The sequence below is a fragment of the Strigops habroptila genome, chromosome 12 (genome assembly GCF_004027225.2).
Source record: "Strigops habroptila isolate Jane chromosome 12, bStrHab1.2.pri, whole genome shotgun sequence".
Classification (NCBI taxonomy): domain Eukaryota; kingdom Metazoa; phylum Chordata; class Aves; order Psittaciformes; family Psittacidae; genus Strigops; species Strigops habroptila.
Genome location: NC_044288.2, coordinates 3,365,577 through 3,389,785, shown reverse-complemented (window position 1 = coordinate 3,389,785; position 24,209 = coordinate 3,365,577). Strand labels below are relative to the sequence as shown.

Sequence of the window (24,209 nt, the reverse complement as noted above, 5' to 3'; positions counted from 1 at the left end):
AGCAATAGAAGCCGTACCATTTGTAAAGATCATGGAATCATAATGTCATAGAATGGTTTTGGTTGGAAGGGACCTTAAAGATCCATCAAGAGATGAAGGTCACAATGCGGGCAGCTCTTTTCTCTAAGGTGAATGAGCCAACATACCCGCTGGATGTAGGCGACCATACAAAAGGAGACCAGGGTAGGAAGTTGCAGCAATAAAGACTCTGGAATCATTTAAGAAGAAGAACTTCTTTGTAAAATAACTTTCACAAGCAGAAATGTTACAGGAATCCTGTGGGCAGACACAGGGATGAGAGATCCGCAGCTGGAGTCCATGGGGGCATCTAGCCTGATGGATGGGTGTGCAGATGGAAAGCAGATAGGAACAAAAGCATTTGGGCTAATACATGACCACCCTGCCAGTTTCTGTCATTCTGGGCCCACCACTGGGAACAGCAGTTGCAGTGACTCCATTTGACTGGTACAAGTGAATAATCATCTTAATGAAGTGTCTGCAGGAAAGCTGAAATAAAACATGTCTTTTTTTATGATGTTTGATTTATGCAATTATCATGGTGCCTGTCCCAGGCTCTAGGCACAGAATCCTGGAAGGTTTATAGGTGTCATTCAAACCAGCAGGAACCAAGGCAGCAAGAAAACCAAGAAGAGCAGCACAGCCCCTGTGGTGCAGGACAGCCTGCAGTGACAGGCTCCTGGAGAAACGCCACACATCCATCATCTGGGATTCCCTCTGCCGCTCCAGGGCCAGTCAGCACGTTGGCTTACGTCAGCTCAAGGAGATGCCAGGGAATGCTGCCAAATTACTGTCTTTGCCCTCTTCAAGGTCTATTTATACCAAATCATGGACATCAAAGTACCCTTGGGGTAGGAGAGACCTTTCCATCATAGAGGACGCTATGACTTGTTCTGACTGGTTTTGAGCACTGTTGTTCCTGTTGCATTATGCATTATTTTTGCCAAGTTGCTAGCAGCTCCACCATGTTTCTGGATGCCATTTCAAAGTCTGATAGAAGCAGGCACCAGAAAAATGCTTCCGATCCTCTCCAGGCTTCACTGGCACTGTTTTCTGCCAGCTTCGGAACTCTTTAACATCCTGGAGGATTTGTAGAATCAGGAATTTTACTGAGTTTCCCCATCAAAAAGAGCCTTACAAAAACCTGTGGCCTGGATTGCTGGAGCAATCAATGCTTGTTACCTCCACGAGGAAACATTTCCCATCAGTGGACAGGTTTATCTAACATTTGACTAAAAGGCTGTGAATGGTGCATGGGAGCACTTCCAGCAGGTAACTGGGATTTGTAGCATTGCCCAAGGCTGAGGGAAGGAGCCTCAAAGAGGGCTCATGTGTCTCAATAAAATGAAACACTTTTGCAATGGCATAGGGCACAACTCTGTCCCACCCAGCCATGAGGAATACCTGCCAGTCTCTAGGGATTTGCTTAGACCTTTAGAGGTTTTTCTTGCCTGGTTTTGAGAGAAGACCAGGATCATTCTCACCATTTCTGCAATTTCCCTCCCTCCTCTGACTGGTTCCATGATATTCCATGAGTTGTTTCCTTTTCCTTCATGCCTCAGTTTCCCTTTCTGTGGAATAGAGGGACCAGTGAAGCCTGTTTGGTTACTTCTTTTTTGAGAGCAGAGGTTAAGGCATGTCTCCTCTGACTGAAGGCAATGGCACCAGAATGCTTAGAGAACAAGAAATTGAACAAAGAGAAGCACTCAACACTCAGAGCAAAAAGCCCTTTCTCCACTGGATTCTTTGTTATGGGTGGGATGGGGGAAAAAGCCACAGCGAGTCAGGTAATCTAATGGACATCTCTGGAATCCTGGAACATCTCCATCTCCATGAGATGCTGCTGCTTCTGAAAGTGGTCACATCCCTCTTACATGTCTGTTCTGCCAGTGCTGAGATCATCAGCTCGATCTACTGTCTACATCAAAAAATAGCTGCTCATTTCTCCTCTGCATTGCAAAAGTAAAAGCAATGTGTGGACCAGCCTTAAGCGTATTTGTGTGAATTGGTTCTCAGCCTATATTGGAGAAACATCAGTAAATCAGTTTAGAGAAGAGAAAACAGTATAACAGTAGCATATTAAAAGAGTCTTTTATCAGTCTCAAAACCAGCATTGATAGCACCATCGTCTGACTTATTAACAGGCTTGGGACAGCTTGTGCTCAGTTTGTGTTGGCCAAATCATCTAACACTGCAGAAAACCAAAACCACTTCCCGTCTAGAACTCAGCCCCTGACCTGGCTGGAAACTCACAATAAATCTATACATTTTATCAGATTTCAGGGGGTTTTGAGCCAGGCTTTCACAGCAAACTGTTCTGAGCCCTGGAGAGAAAATACTGCATGAAGCAGAAGAATCGTCTGGCTTAAGAACCACAAAACATCAGGTTCATTTAGAAGATCAGGTGTGTACCTGAAGGCTTGACTCCTCATACACATTGAAACAAACCCCATCACTGCAAGCCCTGTGTTGAACGTACTTTAGCTGCTTTAGCTGTATTATCATAGTCAATTAAACCAAGAGGCTTAAGGAATGTTTAACCCTGCTGCAGTAACTAAATAGCCAAGAGAATTATTAATGGGAATTTAATAGGAGGTAGAATTTGAACCATTTAAAAGAGATGGAAATGGATTTTAAACACAATTCAGTTGATTCACACTGAGTAACCCTCTTCTGGTTAGAAGTGAACTAGATGCGCTTTAAGGTCCCTTCAAACCCAAACCTTTCTATGATTCTGAGGCAGCAAGGACAGCATCATTCGGAAATCAGACATCAAAGCATTGAAGCCATTAACTATTTTTTTAATTGAAACTCATCTTTCATGTCACACTAAAAGCAAAATAAAAGGCAAACACTCAGGTATAAAATGGCAGAGCAGTACTGTGACAATTCCAGCTTGTGGCATACTCTGAAGAACACACTATTAATCATCACCATAAGCAGACAGGATGAGAGCTGCATCATCGTTCATTTGAAATCTTAATTCTTTTGCTGATCCATTTCCCATAGGGTCCTTGTTAAAGGATGCTGGTTAGCATAGCTTCAGGGTTGGACTATCTCAGTGAAAAGGTTCTTGCTTGTTTTCCCCCCATTACACCTCTTAAATGTCTCAGCTGCTGATTTAGATGTGAGACAGATGAGAAACAGCATCTTGTTGGCATAAAGCAAGGCTGACAAGGGATTCAGGCCAGTGCCTACACTTCACATTAGCCAGATGTCAGAGGCCAGTGATGGGAACCCCTGTGGTGCCTGGTGCCAAGTTAGTTAAAATTAGCACTGCAACTTGGTAATATCAAGTCAAAACTGCCAGTGTAGAACAAGTCACTAACTCCAGTGGGCCACCATCACTTTTGTAGGCTCATAAAGTGAGCTGGACTGTAATAAGCATGATATTGCTATGAAGTAAGGACATTTCAATGAGACTGACTATCTGACAGAAGGAGTAAGAGCCACCAACAGCAATGCAGATGTCATCTTCTCTCCATGAGTGAGGCTTAGATTGCTACGTAGGGTGGTGGGGATTCCTTGGAAGGCAGCTCTAAGACTTCCTCATATGATGGCAGCACAGCCTGAAAGAAATGACCATTAGTTATGGCAATCACATGAAGGGATTCAATTGCATTTGATCTTGGATCAGTGAATACAAGTGATATATTCCATTTATGTGCTTTGCCTGAAGCCAGTTTCAGGTTCCTTGCAGATACCATTGGCATTGAAAGATTTTATCCAAAAGTTAAAGGAATATAATACAATTGGAAACGTTATAATTGGAAACCTATTAATGCACATTTGAAGGGCTGAACAATCTCTCACACCACTAAAGAAGCAAAAGTAAAGATCATCATGCATCTCATCAGCCTAAACCATGCCCTTTCATGATATAAATCTGAAGCAGTCTTTACTCACCTTTTCAACTGCTTGTGGGTCAACTTTCACCTCCTCTCTCTTGCTGGCTTTAATATACTTAAAGCAGCTCAGGACACATTTGAACATATAGGCCTGAAAAGGAAAGGCAAGTCTGCCGTCTCATTGCACATCAACAAGAGCATTTCTACTTTTGCCATCAGCCTGCTATTGTCCTGCTCTCTTCTCTGGAGGTAGAAGCCAGGGACTATTGTCTCAGGACCTGAAGACAGTTTCTCTTGATCCTTCATTAGAAGGGTGCCAACTCTATCTATTCAGAACAATACACTGGTGTGGGAAGTCAAGAGGACTAGTAATACCATTAAATACAAAGCACATGCTTAAGACCTCTAAGCATACAATGTCATCAGGCAGGAAAGGAAAGCATGTCTTTCATGTTATTTGGATGTCTCAGAAAAGCACCTTGGGCACAACATCCTCCTCCCAGAGATCCAAGGCTCCCTGGTCAACTAACACTGACATGAAAGGTCAGCTCATTCAACAAAATCCTATATATATCCTGCCTTATGCTTGCAATAGTTACACTTTCCTGACAAGGCTGCCTTGCACCTCTCCGAGTTACAAGATGCAATAAATAGAGCTTTTCTGAGAAAAATGAATCGATTGACAGATTGTGGCAGAAGAAAATAAGCAAGGCCTGTGAAACATACCATATTAAATAAATATTTTCCCTACTCTGTGCAGCGGTAGGCAGAGTCGTGTGCCTCTTGTTTTTATTGGCCAAAGAGTTCTGCTTTAAAAACAGTTGGCATTTTCAAAGGAACATAGGGAGTTATATGCCCCGAGAACAAGCCATGAAGCTTAGGACTTCCCAGAACAATGAGGACTGTTTGCCTTGACACAAAGCCAAGATAAAGAATGAGAACAAGGAATGAAGTATCTGAGTTGAAGGAATCCATCTCTCAAACAAACTTCCAGACATGAGGAGGTAAATCCAAACTTTGACCACCATTAGGGAATACTGCAGAATCCTTCCCTGTTCCGAAAGCCTCTCCATATAGAGACCGAGCTAGTTCAGAAGCAATTATGTTAAAGCCTTCCTTTCATTTCCCATCAGAAATGTTTTATTCCCCTTAGTTTCTGCATTCTTACCACCATTCTTATGATACTCAGGCGAGATAAGGATTATTTGTGGACACACAGATCAGCAAGGGAAATTGCCCTGAAGGTGCTATGTAAGCGTCACTCCATCACTCTCTCTGCCCTTTGAATATTTTGCATCTCCAAGGAACTTAGACTTGGACAACTGATTGTATCACCATTGGGGATCTACAAGTAAATATACACCCAGCTACCACACCGGTGAGGAGCTGTGAAGTTGCATGGAGAGACTTCCACATTGCAAAAGGACATGCTCCCTGCAAAGGGTGGTGTTACGTGAGAGAAACAAGGGAGAGGAGCGTTGCCATCCCCCTAGCATTGTCAGAGAAGTCTTTCCTGCTAGAAGGGACAGCCAAGTCTTGCAGGTCTCATACAAGGTCACTGGCAGAGGCATTCAGTGAGGCAGGTGTCCCATCACCTCTCCATCTGACAGACCACCTTCTAGCTGAATTATGCTATGGAATTGGATGCAGAGAACTATTTGGGGACAGTAATTGCAAGTTGGCAGGCAAACAGCACCAGATACACAGAAACAGCAATTTAGTGTTAGAGCAATAAATGCTTGTGATAGGTCATTAAGCAAGTCAATTTATGCAAACAGATCCTGGGCTAGTCCAACATATTTACATACTACCTTGGTGTGGGCATTCAGTGAATTGAAACCAATGTGCCCTAAATTGGCCAAATGGCCTTTTCAGGTCTAAAATGTTTCAGGTTGTTGCCACATTCCTCATCAGATCTTTATCACTTGGAAGGAACTCTGCAATGAAAATGGTTTTGCTACACATGGAAGAAGGGAGGAATTGTCACTAAATTTAAGGCATGGGGTTCCTAATGACTTGTTTGGGGGAGTACTTACGCTTGTCCATTGTTTCTTTTATTATCTTCCCCTCAACCCTTCTCCTACAAACTCCAGCACAAGAAGTCATTGCAAGTTAAGCAGTCTTGTAGCTAATGCTGTGGAAAATTCAAATCAACTGATTTGCCAGGTCAGAGAGACTTGTGCTGAAGACCCATGTTGCCAGCTGGGTTTCAGGGTTATCTCCACTCCTATTGCACAGTTTATGCAAATATTAAAAGATAAGCTAAAGTAGTGTCTGCAGTGCAATCATGCAAGACATTCCACTCCACCCTGCCTTGTCTGGCCACCTGGGAAGAGTCTGAATAAAACTGCTTTCCAACTAACAAGTAGCATTTTTCACTGTGACAGAATCTGCTCAAGTACCTGGAAAGATCTGGTTTTCTTACCTGGTCTGAAACCCCTCAGCGAAAACCCTGTTCTCTGATCCATTGAAGCAAGAAGAATAGAAACCATCTCACAAGTGGAGTTTTCAGAGATGTAAGCAGAATTTAGCAGCTCACAGGTTTTAATTAAATTTCAGGGTATCAGTGTGCATAACTCCTCTTACATCAGTGCAGAATCAGCTACTTACCCAAGTGGAAGACCTAACCTGCTGCTTAATGATCTAATTTATTGTGACACATGATAGCAGAAGAGTGCTATCACAAATAGCACTATATTTGTTTTCAAACATCTTATCCTTTTAGAGATGAATGGATGGGAACTCGCATCTGCAGAAGCATAAAACCAGGGATTTGAATATTAGACCTGTCTCAGACACTACGCTGAAGCATAGCTCCTATTATACCCAGGGAGAGACCAACAAGGCTTTCCAATGCCCTGGCAGATTTGAGAGAGAAGGGAGACCAGTTCTTCCTATCCCTCAGGCAAGAGAGATTCATTTCAGCCTCACCAGACCCTGGAACCATTTACCTTCAGGAAGAGGACAGCAATGAATGCAATGGTGAAGGTGACCATCACTTTGGCGTATTCCTCTGTTGGTAACTTCTCCACAGTTGGCAATAAGCCCTGTGCAAAAGAGGGAGAGGGACTTAGTAATAAATGCTTGTTCCTTCTACCAGAGTTACACAAAGTGGAGGAGATCTCAGCAGGTTTCTCAGCCTGCCTCTCAGAAAGGTGGGACAGGCCATCTTCCTTTCATCATTGGAAAGAGTACAGGAATACTTTTTATCTTCTGCTATTCACACTCCTTTGGCAATGGTTTTCAGGAGACTATTTAAATGAGAACTAAAAGTATGACTGTTTAATAAAGATGAAAAGTTTATGCATTTTCAATGCATGCATGCAGGCTCCATCCAAATCATTTTGCTCTGCCATTTGCATCCATAAGATTCTTACGAGAAAAACAAGGTGTACTTTTAAGAAACACCAGCAAAAGCAAGCTGTCAGTCAAGAACACTGTGTTGGTGAGAACATATGGAAAAATCCTCCTTTGTCATCAAACAGAGCAGTTCTGGGTATACCGTACAGACCAGAGAAAGTTTACTCTGTCTTCACAGCCACTGAAAGGAACTTCAGAGGAGTTCTCGGCATGAAAAACCAGCTGAGCTTGCTTGTCACCTACCCCATTGTCTGAAGGCTTGAGGCTGAGATAGGTAGGCACCTCCATGTAAGAGCTGCAGAGAGTGAGAATACTCAGGCAGAAGTCCAGCAGCTGCAGAGCCAGGAAAGGGATCTTTGCGTGTCCCCGCTGCAAGAAGGGAACGGGAATTTGGGTATTACTATGAGATTGTGACACTTCTATAGATTCTCCACATTTTACACGGGGCCTGTGCTTTGTTCACATTGACAGCCTAAGCTATTTAATTCACTTATACTAGCCAAAATGATGAGCAAACCATCTTGTTGGGCTGATTTATGCAAGCTCCACAGAAGAGGCCTCTAGCTGGGTGGTGATAATCCCTGCTTATCTTCAGCAAGCCCTTCTTAGCATGGGCACACCCAGAACGACCTTCCCAAAGCCATGAAACAGACAATAAAATCAACAGGAAGATTCCCAGATGTGGGAAACTGAACAATATCCCAGCTGTCACTAGTTCTCCTTACACACCCTCTAGCCCCCAAGGATTGAATCCTGCCTCCAGCCAGTATAGAAACTACTTTTCTATGAAGAACCATGGCCCAAGATAATGATCCTTCATTCCTACATTATGCATTGGTTTCCATCTCATAGAGAACAGAGAAAACCACCCCAGAAGTGAGCTGTTACCTACCGTGTGGCTAAGGGAGGACACAGAAATGATCGCAGGGACTTGTATGTAGGAACTGAACATTGTTAGGAGGCTGAGGAGAAAGTCCATGACTTGTAGAGCAAGGAATGGAATCAGGAGACGTTCCCTCTTCTGAGAAAGAAAAGCAATGCCAGTTATTTCTATTCTGAATGGGAGAATGAGACCAGCTATCAATACCTGAAAGGACATATATTAAGGTATTCCAAAAGTAAAGTTTCCCAGAATTCTGCATCTAATTCCACATACTGTGGTGACAACGGATTAGGAAAAAATGAAGGGCACCAACACTGAATTTTTTAATCCCCTCAGAGAGTTTCTGTGAATTTTCACTATGTAACATTAGCACTTGATGCCATCAGCTGTCCCCAGAGTTTACTATAACAGAGAAGGCTGGATTCCTACACCAATGCAGGGTTATTTCTTCTTCTGAAATGGGGAATGAATCCCCAACGCAATAAGGGAGTTAGAGTGCTCCTGAAGGATCTGACTTGGATCCCGACAGCAAGGAAATGATCAGCAATAAAACATTATTTCCAAAGCATAACATTTCCATTCCTTAATAGAAAAATAGTCGTGATGGAAGCGTCACCAGATTTGGTAAATCTGGTGGTTAGCAGCCTTGTAGAGGAGCCTGAGATTGCGAACCAGCCGCCTTCCCCCTCTGTAATAGAGCAGATATACTCATCCACTTATCTGATCATTCTTCAGCATTTCCAGTGAGCATCCTCTAGTCCCCTCCTCTAATGCCTCCTAACTCAAAGAGGCCTCAGCCAGCAGCTAAATGCCATTGTGGAGAACATACCTTCACCACACCGAGGAGGAGGTTGAAGCTGATGACAAGCAGCATGATGATCAACAGGAAACTGGTAACAACATCAGCTAAAAAGTAATAAAAGTGATTACCACATTACTAAAAGCTTATTATACCAATTATACCACTAAGGAAGAGCTAAAGTGTGATAAGCTGGCAGAAAGAATTGCTTATAGAATCACAGAATAGGTTGAGTTAGAAGGGACCTTAAAGCTCATCTAGTTCTGACCCCTCTACCATGGGCAGGGACACCTTCCACAAGACCATTTTGCCCAAGCTTCCTCCTGAGGAGTTCCCAGGAAGCAGTTTTCCCTCTTAGTATTGCAGAGTGCCCTGATGATGACTACCAAAGCCTTGCTTGCACTGTGCAGTATACACATTTGGTCTTCGTAAGAGTCTAGACAGTGTGAGGAGTTTTGTAAAGCTGGTTTGCTGCTTAAAACAAAAAGGGGGGCAGCTGAATCCAAAGGCAAAATACTTCTGTTTTCTTTATCTGCCTCCGCAGAACATACAGTCTGTTACAGTGCCTTCTCCAGCTCACTCACCAATTTATTTCTTATTGCTTTACCTGAGCTTAAAATAGCAACAATCCTTTTGGGGTCTCCAACTCCCAAGTGCTTGAATAAAGAGTGTAATTTTATTAGAAAAAGAGCCAAATTTTTAGCTTTTCTGATTTTTTTAAGGCAACTGATCCCAGTATTTCTCAAACATCAGAAGTATTTGATTACTGGCTTGCTCTCCCTCCCTGCCAACTACCCAGTTTATCCCATGGCTATTAAATAAATCTAGTGCCTATTTTTTCCATTGCCTCTTTCACTTGCTTTCATAAAGAAATTGTGCTTTAGCCTGTTGGGTCCCTGATATATTCCAGCTGCTCTGATATCCTTCACTGTCCCATATTGCCCATTTTTTCCCCATGAAAATGCACCACCATTTCCCCAGCTTTGAGCAAGCAGGAGAAGACTTTTCCCTTCTGGGGCTCAAGGGAAAACCAATTTGAGGAGGCTGCATCCCTCAAAGAAGAAAGAAAATAGCTTATGTCAAGAAAGGGAGCAACACTACATGAGTTGCTGCACATGGAGGTGTCAGATAGTCAAGACTTCAGGGAGTGACCAAAAGTATCCAACGCTTCACCTACATCTGGAAAAAAGAGACTAGAAAATAGCTTGTACTTATAACCTGATAAAAAAAACCCCACAAATGCAGGATCCGTTTACCGCTAAGTAATGAGAATTGAAGTGCAGGAGCGGAAGAAGTCTTGGGCCACAGCAAAGAAAGAAAACCCAAATCCAGCAAACCCTGAATGAGAACAGAGAGGGGAACAGCGAGAGGGCTTTAGGACAGAAGATGCTGCTCACAGCTTTGCGGCTCACAAGAGTCATGGGAAGAGCCTAAGCTTCAAGGCAGAAAACCAAACCCACCTTTCAGAAGCAGGAGGGTACAGAGAAGACTGTGATCTGGCTCACAAAACCCCAAAGATTAATAACTCAAAACAAAAACAGAGCTTAACAAAGACAGACTCAGCCTTTGTAGGAACAGCTATAATGAGAAACACTCCCATTAAACCCCAAACCACCTGAAGCCATTTTCCTTGCTTTTCCTCCCAGAACCAACCACCAAAAGTTAGCCCATGAGAGGATTTATCTCCTTAGCACAGTGTTTCCTTGGATTCAAGGCAGCTGTGTTTCTCTGCCTCTTCCTACATGCTCTCCTGCTCCAGCTCTCTCGGCAGGCTTGCTAATTAATTGGGCAACTGGCCGTTGCTTCTGCAGGCTAATTGCAGCAGAACCCAGCTGAACTGTCCAAGCAGAACCTACATGAAACCTCCCGAAACAAACTAACAAAGAAACAAAACCCCCACAACTCTCTAGACACAAAGCGATAGGGAGAAAAGGAAAACCAAGAGCAAAAACCTTTTCAGGTGCTTTCTGCCTCCCATTTGTTCACAGCAAATACAGCCAGCTTTTCTGCTGGCAGCAGAACTCACTGTTCCAGGAATGTTTTAGTACCAATGGATTTGATCTCAGTAATCAAAGATTTCCCTGAAACATAAAGACTTCTTCCTTTGTGGGAGCACATTTAGCAGATGGGCTAAAGGAGTGACCCCCTTCCATAGTGGTAGCTTCTGGCTCTTCGTGCAAACCCTCCATAAGATGGGAATGCAGTACATGTTATAGAAAGGCCAAATGCATATGATTCAAGGGCTGGCAGAGTGGCAAGAAACCTTCAAGAACCAGCAGTGTTCCCTGAAGTGTGAGGCCACAGCAGACCCTAGAGACTGTGTTACTGGGACTAACAGCCTCTTTCCATGCCCAGCATCTGTTGTCCAAAAATATAAGAACTTAATTTTGAAGTCTCTTCAGTATTTCACTTCATGCTTAGTTGGCCTTTATAGGATGAATGTTTCTCTCTTTTGTACTTAAAAACCCCCAGAAAAGGGCAAAATTTAGGAATATGGAACCAAGCTTGAGTGCCTGTATAATCTCAAACACAGGGGCATCGTTCCACAGTGTTCCCCTCTATTCCTCTTCCATGTCCATCTGGGTGCCTGTCTCAGGATTTTTTCCTCTACAGCACCTTAAAAAGTACCAGAGTATTCAGAGAATAACAGGGTTTGTCTTTGTATAAGGTGTGTGGGCTCCTTAAGGACTGTTATTTCAAGACAAGAGGCAATTGTTAGAATAAAGGAAATTCGACACAGAAGGAAGGAAAAAATTTACAGTAAGTGGTGCAGTCTTGAACAGGGATGCAGAGAGGTTGTGGAATTCTAATTTGGAGGAATCTGCAAACCTCAACTGGACAAAACCCTGAGCAAAATGCCGCAACTTTGGAGTCAGCCCTGTTTCAAGCAGGAAGTTGGACTGGAGATCTCCAGGGATCCACCTTACCTTTGCTCAGTGATTATAGCATCAGGCAGGGAAGAAATGTTGCTCCTCACAAAGCCTGTTTCATTCTCATAGCCCTAGAATGTCCTACCTACAAGAATAGTTCTGTTCCACAGCCACGTCCATGCTGGCAGCGGTACTTTATTGCTGGCAGTGTGTGGTGAGATGTAGCCCCCTTTGAGGTGCACCCTTTCCCAAAAGCATACAGAAATAAACAGTGGCAACAAATAAAGAAAGATGCTAGTTCTTATGCTTTTTCTTATTCAATTCCTCTGAGACTACCTGAGTCTCCCAGAGACCCCAGGGAATTTAATGAGCAGGCATATAGATGTGCTGTGAAGTAAACGCCATTTTCCTTGGGGAGGTGGTGTAACCAGAATAGAGGCATATGACAGAGCCTCTGCAGAGCTGCACTAGATACTTGTGATGCTAGCAAGTAGTTCCCCAAAAACCCGCCCATCCGACCGGAAAAGAGAGCATTTATTTGCTAAATGTCTATTTTTTATTAACTTCACATCAGGGTTTTTGCCCTGAAGGTAGCCAGGAGGGACATTGAATGAGTACTAATATTTCTTATGAATGCAAAGAAACCCTTTCTGCTTTATAGCCCAATGAACTGGCATGGAAAATACATACAGGGCTCATAAAGCTGTGGTTTAACAGTTGCATTCACAGATTGTGAAGCATGGCAGTGTCTGATTCAGTGCTGCTGATAAGCTGCAGGGAGTTATTTCTGGACAGCCGCATTCAAAGGCTGGGCAGGACCAGCAAGGGAATGAAGCATTCCTGTCCCTTCAACCAGATCTGGTTTTCAGCAGAGAAGGAGGCAGTATCTTTTGCATAGGAAATGGTATGCATAGTATATGGTATATGCTATGCACACAGGTCTTCAGGCATAACTGAGGTGTTGTTCTTGGCTGGCTGGACAGAAATTGGAACAACTTTTCCAGTTGTACTTTGTCCACAGCCTCGTTATAGTCATTAGTGAAAAATAAAAGTGATTAACACTCAGACTGTGCACGGGCATGAATTGAAGACATCCTAAAGATCTAACCTACAGCAAGCAGTGGGGTGTAATGTTTTCAAGGCAGAAACCCATTCATGTTAGCAGCTTAGAACTGGTAAGGAGGTGTTATTTGAAGTGTTTTTGGGGGGGATTGCATTTTGGGTTTATTTTTTCAGCAGGAAAAGCTCGTCTGTCGAAGCTCATGGGCTTTCAGGAATGAAGCACTGCCAGGAAGACTTTTGCTAGGAAGGCTTCTCAACTTTTCAAGGTGGGATTTCTAATAGACTGGCAATGGGGGAGGCTGCACGGCAAATGCTCATCCAAATTTATGCTGTACTTGAGATACAGCATAGAGATGTGAACTGAATTCTTTCAAATTGCAACAGAATGCCCGCAATTACCATGCTGCAAAGTCTGTCTCCTGCTCTCTCTGCCTGGCCAAACTAATCTTGTGTTATTTCTTAAATAGCAGTTAGGTAATAAATTTACATCTACTTTAGATCAGCCAACACCCTGGCATTGACCCCACAAGGGGTGGGCAAATCGTCTTCAAGGCTCCCAAAGAGAAAGAAGAACATGAGTCATCTTTCCATTTTAACCCAACATTTTCAGCAGGCCTTATGTTAATTTCTTGGTCAGCTTTCATTGAGAAGCAGATTTCAGAGGAGCACTGTCAGTCCTGTGGTGCCTGTGGCATCTTGTAAGCCAAGATGTAAGTGAGGAGCGCAGGCTGCAAGGGACAGAGCATCTCTCTTCTGAGGGCAGCTCTCCCAGTCGCCTTTCCCATTACCCCAGCAATCACAAAAACCTACAATTCCAATTCTCCTTCCCCTCCCTGACCATACCTGTGGAAGTCGAGGGCCACCCCATACCCTCTTTTTAAGGCAGCAAAACTTACTGCTGAGAAATCTTGAGGGAGCTCTGATTCCTTATAAAGAACTCCTACATGTATTTTTTCCCTACTGTATCACGTGAAAAGCATTTTCCCATAAACCTTGTCTTGTTTATGTTCTTGGGCCATGATTACAGTGTTAGCATTATATATTCTGAGAGGTGTTTTAATCTGGCAGGATCTACAAATAGAGCAGCAGATGCTGAGGGCATCGACAGAACCTCTCCCCAAATTGTTCTCCAACTCCTCCATCTGGGTTTTGAAGTCAAATTGAACTTTTTGTACTGATTTGCTGTGTTGCTTCCCTGCTAGTTTCTGGAAATAGAAGTGTTGCCCTGTGTTTATTCCAACTATAATCAGAAAATACAATCTCCTGAGCAGAGCCTTTTGAAATGCTTGGGAAGAGAAGCCAAGTGGAAGTGCTGGGGATTTCATTAGAAAATGTTCCTTGTTGTGTAGGAGGAAATGGAAGAGGGAGGAGGGGGAAGACCTGTCATTTTGATTGTGTGGGAAGAGGGGGGGGTGTTAAAAATGGGGCCAATTTCATTCCCAACAGTTTTATTCTTAAAGAAAACCTTCCAGATTCACAGGAAGGCACATTTTGCTTTTAAAGCGTATAATGGCTTTGTACGGAAATGGTCTGAAAAATCTGCCTCAACAATTTGGTTTCTTTTTTTTCTTTAAAGAAGATTTTACTCAGATATGTGAAGAAAAGTAAAAATTATTGCCCTTGGATGATCTTTCTGCAAAAAAATAATGAAAAACAATTGTCATTTTTACATAACTGCTTCTGTGGGCATGTAGACTGATCTGCAAATATAATGGCTGGTTTTCAGCAGCTCACATTAGTGCATTAGTCAGAATGCATGTGCAGACTCCACCATCAGGAAAAACTATTTCCAGCTATGCCCATGGCCAAGCCAGGTACCAACAAAAAAACCAACCCCAAAAGAAGGCAGCAAGACCTTAAAGTCACACTTGAATCATGTTCTTCAGTTTTCATTTGTAAAATTCAAACTAGAAATGTGTTTTACAGGAATGGATGAGTGGATTCTCCTACCTATGTTGTGATGATCCTAGACACCCAGAAAACAGCCAGGTTCTAGAGCCTGTTTGGTGTATTGCATATTGCCCTAATGGGAATGCTCCATAGAAAGCATTTTCCAAAGCAGTCATCATGCAAATCTACACTGGGCGTTGAGTTGAGCCACAGCTGCAGAGGGACCTCTGTGGACCACGGCGAAGCAAAGTAGCCTCCAACCGACCCAGACTGGATAACTTTGGAAGTAATGCCCCATGTAAAAGATGACAGCAGACCCTTGCTTGGTGTTGTATTAGCAGGAACTTACCCAGATTTCCATTTTCTGCTCACTGTTGATGCCTTTTGAAACAGTCTTGATGGATCACAGTGGTGCCTCCTAAAACCCAGCTGGGCTCTTTTGAAGAATGTGAACCCATCTGTTAGCAATAACATCACCCAGACAGTGCCTGGTTTGGTTCTTTCTACTATGTCTAAGTCCTACCCTGGGGACAGGCAAGATCTGCTGTACTTGGTTTCCTTTTCCTCCACCTACAGAGGGTCTCTTTGTGCATCCTTAAAGCCTGGGGAAGGACACACTGAAAAAGCTGGGAACAGGCAAGTCCTTGCTGCTGTGAGTTGCGTTTTTCTCTGACTATGAGGCTTCTCTGTAGGGAGAGACAATGCAGGGTGTGGGAGCCTGGTTTCCGTCTTTCTGCACACCGCAGAGAAGGGTTGTCTCAACTTGTGGTTTTATATCGAAAAGTGACTCAGAAAAGGAAAAAGTACCCTGTGTTTGCTTCACACAGAATTAGCCTGGTTAAGTAATATTTGAGGTTTGGGGAGTTATGTTATTTTAAATGGCACCCAATGTGAGATATCTCACCCAATGTGAGATATCTAAGAAAGCTAAGCTAGATCCTTCCAAGCTCAAGCCATAGGAATTCAATCAACCATGATTGAATGTGATGCTTGTGACTGTTTATGGGATATGAAACAGCCTGGCTGCTTCTTTCAGACAAGTAATGTTCTGCAAAAAACAGCAGGGGTTGAGAAAATCTGGGATGGGAGCTGAAGGGACGAGGGGGAAAAGGAGGTGGGTTGGTGGGGTTCTCTGAAGTGCCTTCAGCTGTGAGGTGAGGGACCCCTGCATGGCATGATGGATAAGAGGATGGCTCCATGGCATAGAGGGCAGGGTCTCAGTGGCAATGTCAGGTAGCCCATTCACCTATGGCATGTAGTGTGGGGCTGTGATTTCTCCCCACTCCAGGACCCCTGGCTCACTGGTCAGACTTGGTCCATTGAGGAGCTGGTCAGAAACTTCAGTGTTTTGCTGGAAAATGCCTGATATGTGAAGGAAGTCATCAGTGTGTGTAAGGCCTAAATGATCTACAGTTGGTGAAAAGAAAGAGAAGGGGAAAGGAAGATTGTCAGATTAATGCAAAGTGTATTGCAGAGGGAGTGGGAAGCTGAAGGAGTATGAGGGTACTGAAGAGTTTGGGCTCATGGCCTGATCCACTGAATGAAAGACAACTTCTCTGGGCTTCACACTGGGCTCCAAAAAGCCAACACAGCCAAGGCCAAATCTTTAGATCCTAAATTTTGCCTCTGGGTCTGAGCTTTTGCCCATCTGTTGTGAACACCAGTTTCCAATTTTCTTTGATGAAAAAGAAAGAGGGACCAATGCAGGACCGTGGGCTCCCTTTCAACCCCACAGACCCTTGCTGCTTTCCAGCATCCTGGTGACCTACCAATTCTGTAGTAATCCTTGTCCAGGTCTTTGCAAAAGCCTTTCCCACTCGCCACCTCCAGGGAGTACTCAATCAGCAGCAAAACACTCATAACCTAGGAGGACAAACGCAAAAGACACAATTCAGTGGGCCTTGGGCCAACTTCCTATCAACAGATTTGTTTCCAGGGAGCATGCAGTGGCTACAGTCCTTAATGCAGGATTGGTTTCCAAGTGAGACAGACATGAAGGGTTTCAAATCCTGTACAAGAAAGTACTGAGGCAAAAGTTACCAGGTTATTAGTGGTTTGGGTTTAACTTTTTCTGCCAGCTTCTGAAGCACGATGGAGAAAATACAAAGTTAATGAGTTTTGCTTCAACATTTTTTATCTGGAAAGTCCTGGATTTACATTTTGAACATGCATTTTGCTTCAGAATTGAGCTAAATGTAACATTGGTATTCTAAAGTGTAAAAAGAAACGCAAAAAGAATGAAGATCTCTCTAAGGTTAGCTATGCATTGACAAAAATATAATTCTCCTTCTTTATTTGAGAAAAATTTCCAAATGTGCTTTTCTTCACATTGAGCCACAATGATTTCCTCCAAGTTTCTGATTTGAACAATCAAACCCCAGACCCCAGGGTTCATTCCATGCTGAGTTTAGCAAGCTGTGAGATGGAGTGAGGTCTAGAGCTGTGGTCTCAGTCCTAGCACTGGAGCTGCTCTAAGATCTCCCTGGAGCCTTCTCTTCTCCAGGCTGAACCAGCCCTCGCAGCATCTTCATGGCCTCCTCTGGACTCACTCCAACAGGTCCATGTCCTCACCAACACCAGGTCCAGCACTGGGAGAGCCCTTTCTGCAGACTACCAGGGACAGCAGCCATCAACAGAAGCACCATCAACAAAAAACAGGTTGTTGTGAAGAGATGAATGACAGAAGCCAATGTTATCTGAACCGCACAACCTCTGTCTGTGAGTCACCCCACACTGATGCGGGAAGCAAGTTTGTATCTGCCACCAAGATCAACACAAGCTTACGTACCATAGAGCTGAAGCAACTTTCCCACAATAGCTACATCAGCCTTTCATTTCAACAACCGCTTAAAGAAGTGACGCAGGCAAGCAGGAACTGGAACTGTTGTGGTCTGTGCTCATGTTTGCACACTTTATGTGTGGGAAACAACACAAAACCAGCATCTGCAGGGGGATGAGGCAAACCTAACTGATCAGTGAGCAGAACAGAGAATGGTTTTTGTCTTTGGTTGGAGATGCTATGCAAGATCCAGACAGAGCTCAGACAGGAGTAATGTATAGTCAGATGTGCTAGGGCTGACACTGCACTCAAACATAGAACATAGAGGCATGGAAAGGAAGGCTTTGCATTGCCCCAGAAATGGGGAAGCATGGCTGGGAGGGATGGCAAAGACAGGAACTGAATGCAGACTCTCTCACTGTCTCTGTGTTAGCTGCAGAAGACCTAGAAACTATTTTTGACGTCAAATTGATGAACTTTCTGTGCCACAAGCTGCAAGTGCAGTTTCTGAAAGAGCTGTAGCACCTCCATGGTAGCCCTTTGCTTCTAGAGTGATCATCCACCAAGTCACACTCTTTCTGCAATGGGGACTGGAACCCTGTGTCCCACCATGAGCCTTCCCTTTGAATTTAAAATACTGTCTAGAGCATGAGTTGGAAGAAAGGATGTGTCATGTTTCCTCCTGGCCTATCTGGTATCAGGTTGTTCAACAGCTACATGAGACACAGAGCTTTTGTTCTTCATTTATTTGCCATGCAGTAAATGAACTTGGCAATATCTAGATCTCATTACATGGGGACACAAGAAAGTTAACGGGAATTCAGTTTAATGTAACAGCCTTTAAAGTCCCATGGAAGCACTGAAACTTGTCAAGGATGAAATTGGATTGATCTGAAGTTTCCTTACACCTGATGATCCCCCCCGGGATGTGAAGGATCTCTTAACTAACTACACATGAAGATCATATGCTGACTTCAAGTGCCCTAGCTCATCTGAGAGGTTTCATGTACATGAAACCAAAGAGATTTCACTTCCCTTGTGGCTGTTGCTGGTCAAATCCCTCAATTGGCAACATGGGAAATATAGGAAGAAATTGCTTTTTCAGATTTCTATTAAATGGAGGCCTGAGCAAAACGGATGACGTGAGTCCTAAATATCAGTTTCATTCCTGAAAGACAAGTGAGTTAAAGCAGGAGATCAAATCCCAGATGCTCCCAAATGCTCCCATCCCAGATTTACAGCCAGAGCAGAGCCAGAGGCTAAACTTCAGTATAAAGAACCATCTCTAACATCTTATCAAAGAGGGGAACAGTAGAGTAAAAGAGGCTGTGGTTTCCTTGCAGGTGTTGAAATGAGTCACACAACCAGACCCTCTGCAGTCACATAGGATAAGCGCATGTCAGATAGAAAACCCAAGCCCAATCTGAAAGTTAAGGAGAAAGCTTTTAAAGTGACAGCTGAGTTTTAAACTTTCTGTTTAAAAGAGCTTTTGCATAGAAATAATGAGCCACTGAACTGCAGCAAGATAAAACAGGCAATGATCTCTGGGCCTTTCCCTTGGCTCTCCATCACAAGTACCATGTGAGGACCTCTCCATCACCTGCCTTTGGCTTTGACACGCTGCTGCCTGGCATGTGACAATCTCATTTATTCCTGTAGACAATAGACACGCAAGGTGATGAAACCTCTACGGTGGGCTGCTCACCTCAATTTGAGAAGAAGATAGAGGAAGATTGATGTGGTGTCTGCTCAGCACTCCTTACTCTGCAAGACCATGTATATTCTAACTCAAGATTCACCCTTCAGCTCCACAAGAAACCAAAATGTTCCCATTTCAGAGACAGGACTGCTCAGACAAGCATCCAGTTCCCTTTCTTATTGCTATGTCACAACAGGAGAAAGGCAGGCTTAGAATAGGAAATTTTACCTCCCAGCACTCAGTGTGCCCCTGCACCAGCCAGTCCTTCTTAGTTTGTCTCCTCCAGCAGCAACTTTTGGAGGACACCTCTCATCTTGTTGCTGCCTTCATTTCAAAGGAGTGCTTCACATTTATTGGTAAAAGATCTGTAACACCAGAAAACTACGTAGGACTGAGGTAGTCATTAAATCAAGGCTGTTAAATTGGAGGTGTCTTGCAAAGCAGAATCTTACCAGCATGATGCATGCAGCCCTGGTTCCCTGGCGAATAATTCTGCTGCAGCTGCAGTGGGGTTAAACTGCTCTTAGAGATTCTCATGTGCTTTTTTCTTTCTGAAATATGTGCAGCTTGACTAATCTCCAAATAATTTATCTTTATGCACATGGCCTTGGTGTTTCTGCTGCTCCTTTCTTTTTTCTCTGCAAGAAGAGCTTGAAACCACAAGGAACAGGGGTCATTTGGGACAGTGGCACGCTGCTCTGGCAGTGCAATGCAGTGCTGTGAAGGTTTCTGACAGCAGTGCACACAAACAGGTGATGTCCAGCACTCTGAGGGCAAATAGCACCACATATAAATGCTGGTACTTTCAGAGCTTGTTTTAATTTACAAGTGGTTGTTGTGGCAGGATAGGATGCAGTGAGGAATGTTTTTAGCTCCCAGTTGGTTTCCTTTCAAAACATTTTATCTTTTCCTGCCTGCTGCCTCCTTCTACCCATCTTGTTTGTGCCACAGAGATGCTCCAGGAGGGTAAGGGAGCATCACAAGGTCTTCTAAACATCTTGGGTCAGTCGCAGCCTGATGGAAGCGCAATGTATTGCAGCTCTGTAACAACACAAGTCACGTCCACAGGTGAGGACTGGACCTGGGGAATGTTCCAGAGATGAGACTGCTCCTTGAGTGAAAGAGATGCCAAAAAAAAGAGCTCATCTGCAACTGAGGCCAGACCGAGTACAGATACCGCTTTCTCAGACCTCCTCTGGCTCTAACCAAGGACTGGTAGCAAATGAATTGCAGGTTTTCCACCCATCCTGCATGCACAAAAGCAACTTTCCAGCCTTTTTCTTGAAGCTAATGTCAAATAACAAGTTCTGTTCATGCCTGGGAGGAGCTGATGAGCAGAAAGACAAGTTCCTCTATGCTTTCTTTGAAGTCACCTCACAACACCCAGCGAAGCTTTGCTAATCATACAACTCTGTCTTCTCCTCATTCATCTCCTTCTGCCTCCCTATTTGAGAATGCCCACGATTTACTTCAACTGTCTATGGAGAGATCAGCAGTGAGACAAACCTAATTTATAGGAGGACAAGACACCGCCACAAAGCCTGAGAGCTTCCGTTTGATAGTATTACTATCCCCCAGCATCACTATGATTCATCCCTAGGACCCACAGCAATAATTTATACTGATACAAACAAACAGTATTGATGTAACAAATCATCCAAGTCACTGCCAAGTTATAAATCCCCTTTTCTTTTTCCCTCCCCCTCCCCAGCTGCAGCTACATGATCAAAAAGGTGAAGAGGTAGAGAAAAAAGTGGTTGCTATTCTGTGTCGTCTCTTAAAGAAGTAAGACAAGACAGCCTTCTCCAAAAATTAGTCTGTTTTCCAAGGGGTTCAGTGTAAAAGAAACCCAGAGAGATGTTCCACTAGAATTTGCCTAACATGGGAAGAAATGTTTAAAAAGGAAATGTGAGCAGAACAGAGCTGGAGGTTATTAAACACAACAGCTAGTAAACATGATCGTTTTCACGTAACCTCAAGCTCAAGAAGTTCTGACTGCAGAGGATGCACAGGGCAGGGATCACCTGGTACCTGTCCTGCTTCCAGTCTCTTTCTCTCTGAGCAGTGGCTGCTGGCTGCTGTTGGAGACAGGCCGGGAGGCTGCTAGACATCAGGGCTGACTCAGGACATCTGTCTTATGACTTCTGCCTTTGCCATTTTGTAGAGACAAGCAGCTTCTCTCGCCCATCCTCAGTGGACCTTTGAACCTCTTCTGCAGACTCCTTCCCGCGAGCACTGTGAAGGCTCACTCCAAGGCTCTCTGCCTTTTGCTGTTCAATACTCACCTAGTGCCTTCAATAGACCCATAAACCCTTAAAAAACACATCTTTCATGTGATGTCACTGGTAATGAAGTATTCCCTGCTAGCCACCAGCACTGAACGGTGGTGTCTCACCCTCCTCCATCACACCCTGGTACAAATCACGAATCTCTATTGTTAGTGGCATCACGGTGGGACACTTAGGAGAAAAATGCACCTCAGTTCAAAGCGTTTACTGACTTCTGAGAAAGACAAAAAAGGCTTTATGTTTTATGGTTCACCCTCCCAGCTAGGAAAAAACATACTCATTTTCTGTCCTTCTGTTTCACCACTGATAACAGATCGTTCGCATCTCATGGCGCTCTCATAGCTCCCTGGAGAAAATGCATTGTAGTTCCCTGTCTTGTGTTTCCCACCTTTGCACAGGCCTTTAATTTTGCCAGCACCTCTTCAGATCTTGGCAATACTTCCTCCCAGGGTTCCATTTCTAAACAGTTCATGAGCACCCCTCTGTGATTGCTGTATGTTTAATTGGTTGTCAGAAATTGCTTGTGCTTGTGCAGAAATCAGCTTTGATATGGTTGAATTTTTGTGTCTTGGTGTTGTAAGAATGCACAAGAAATGCAGCAATTTCTTTTTCTTTAAAGCAGTGAGATGGTAAGGTTTGAGCTTGTGGCAAAAGAGGAGTAGCCTGCCCAGGGCGTAATCTAGATGCTCAAAAATCAGAAGGCAAAAAAGGCTATAAAATCACATGATTCTTTTAACCAACCTTATAATGTTTTTGAGGTCCCCAAATGACTAAAATATGGCATGGAAATACTACTGCAGTGCTTGGCTTTCAGGTAATGCCAGGGCAAAGATGCTGCTGGTTACATTGCATGAAGATGAGGTGCAGACCCATGTTTCTCTGCTCTCCTGCTCTAAGCTAGCATGGGACCATTTCGTCTCCCAAACCAGGGAGGTGCAGAGATGCTGCACTGCACCCAAGCGCAACCACCTGCCTTGGTCACTACCTCCAGCAACCCGCAGTGCTGCTGATTCATTGTGTGTTCATAAAATCCTATCATTCATGGAATGCTTTCCCTTTATCTTATTACCCCCAAAAAGCAACCAGCTGATCTCCAGTTTCCTTTGCCTTTCATTTCATGAGCTGAATCCTTCACCAGTGTACGCAGGCATGGCATCATGGAGTCCAAAACCATTAAACCAGGATGTCAGATTCTTGCCTTGGCTTTGTGTGAGTGACGTGGGGGCTATGGTGCAACAAGGGTTTTCTCCGGCAGCTTGGATTGCTTCTGCTGCCCCAGGAATCAGAGTGGTGCTGCAGGCAGACCATGGCATGTCCTTCCCATGCGTGGCATGGCTGTAACAGCTGCCATGCCCAGCACGTATTTGCAGGCTACAGCTCTGCTTCTCCTATACAAGGAGCGGGTTTGAAGCCACCCGTTAATGTTATCACCCTGCAGCCTCCCAACCCGTGACTCTGCACACTGAATGCAGCACATGGGATTATTTTAAGTGCCTCTGCTGTGCGAGAAACCACATCCTCAGTGTGACTTAAAGCCACCTGAAAGCAACCAGGCGGTGAGGAAGAAACGTCCCTCATGCTCTTCTGCCTCTGCCTGATGCCATCTGTGCCCACCCTAGAGCGGTTACACCAGCTGCCTGGCTGCTGAACACAGCCACAGCTCCAAACAGAAACCGAAATGGTGCATATAGTGTCCAACTGGATGTAGAGAGGGAAATAAGGCAGCTTTGCCCACCCACCCTTTGCTTGATTGGGGCCCAAATCCCTCCTCCCTGCAGTGCTTCCTGATTTCAGCTCTCCCAGAGTTTCCATTGCCAATGTGCTGCCCAGTTTCTAAACGACAGGTCCAGGTAGCCATGCTGAGCTCTCCCAAGCTACACACCCCTGCATGGATAAGAGCTCTTGCATTTAGTTGCAAGGGCAAAACAGGAAGCAGAGTGAATTTCCATGAGCTCCAGTTGGTAGAGCCAGGGAAAATATAGTTAAAAAGCCCTCCCAGTACAATAAATTTCTTCCTGCCCCCCCCCTTCCTGCACCTCTTTTGCCCATCCCTTTGGAATCATTGTGTTTTCTCTTTTGGGAACACAGAAAAGTCAACAGTCAGGAAACCTTATGATTTGCAATGATGACACCTTCTGCAAAGATCACACCTCTGCCTCTCTTTTCTTGTTTCCCTCTCCCTATCCCCCCCTTTCAGTCCTGTAACTTACCATGTGGAAGATCCCTAGAGCGACTGTTGCTGTCTTGATGTTGAAGAAGCAACATTTGGGGGGCTTGGTGGTCTTTTGGGCAGTCATTTTCTGCTCCCTCTGCACAGCTGTGAGTTAAGGAGGTTGAATTTGCAGCAACCGTCCCACAGAAAAGCGAAGCGAGTAGTTCAGCTCCACTTCCTTCCTGGTCTATAAATGTGTTAAGTCATCTACACAGTCACATGAGGGCTTTGATTTCTCAATAATAAAGAAAGCAAAATTGTGTTGCTTTTCTAACAGATCTTTGACTGCTTGCATATTACAGATGGCAAATGTAAGCACAAATGCTGCTTTGGGCAGGTGGTGTCCAGCAAGTGAGGAATAGGGGGAGAGGAGGGATCTGAAGCGGGGTACAGTTTTGTCCTACAAAAATCATCAGAAACAAAAGCAGGGGGCCAAGAATTTCACCTTAAACTTGACCTGCTGTTTTTGCAGTGCAGCATCCAAGTGCCTCAGTTTGAAAT

The 24,209-nt window shown here is 44.2% G+C and overlaps 1 protein-coding gene across 1 annotated transcript; it reads right to left on the bottom strand.

Annotated features, from left to right (window-relative positions):
• Positions 1-2,798: 2,798 nt before the first annotated feature.
• On the bottom strand, positions 2,799-23,879 carry LAPTM5 (lysosomal protein transmembrane 5). The gene is made up of 8 exons (XM_030504703.1): positions 23,707-23,879; positions 16,500-16,593; positions 8,939-9,015; positions 8,119-8,247; positions 7,470-7,595; positions 6,818-6,913; positions 3,925-4,017; positions 2,799-3,587 (listed from the first exon to the last, which is right to left on the bottom strand). Exons 1-8 carry the CDS (start codon positions 23,791-23,793, stop codon positions 3,513-3,515), a joined length of 777 nt encoding a protein of 258 aa, XP_030360563.1. The 5' UTR covers positions 23,794-23,879; the 3' UTR covers positions 2,799-3,512.
• Positions 23,880-24,209: the final 330 nt, after the last annotated feature.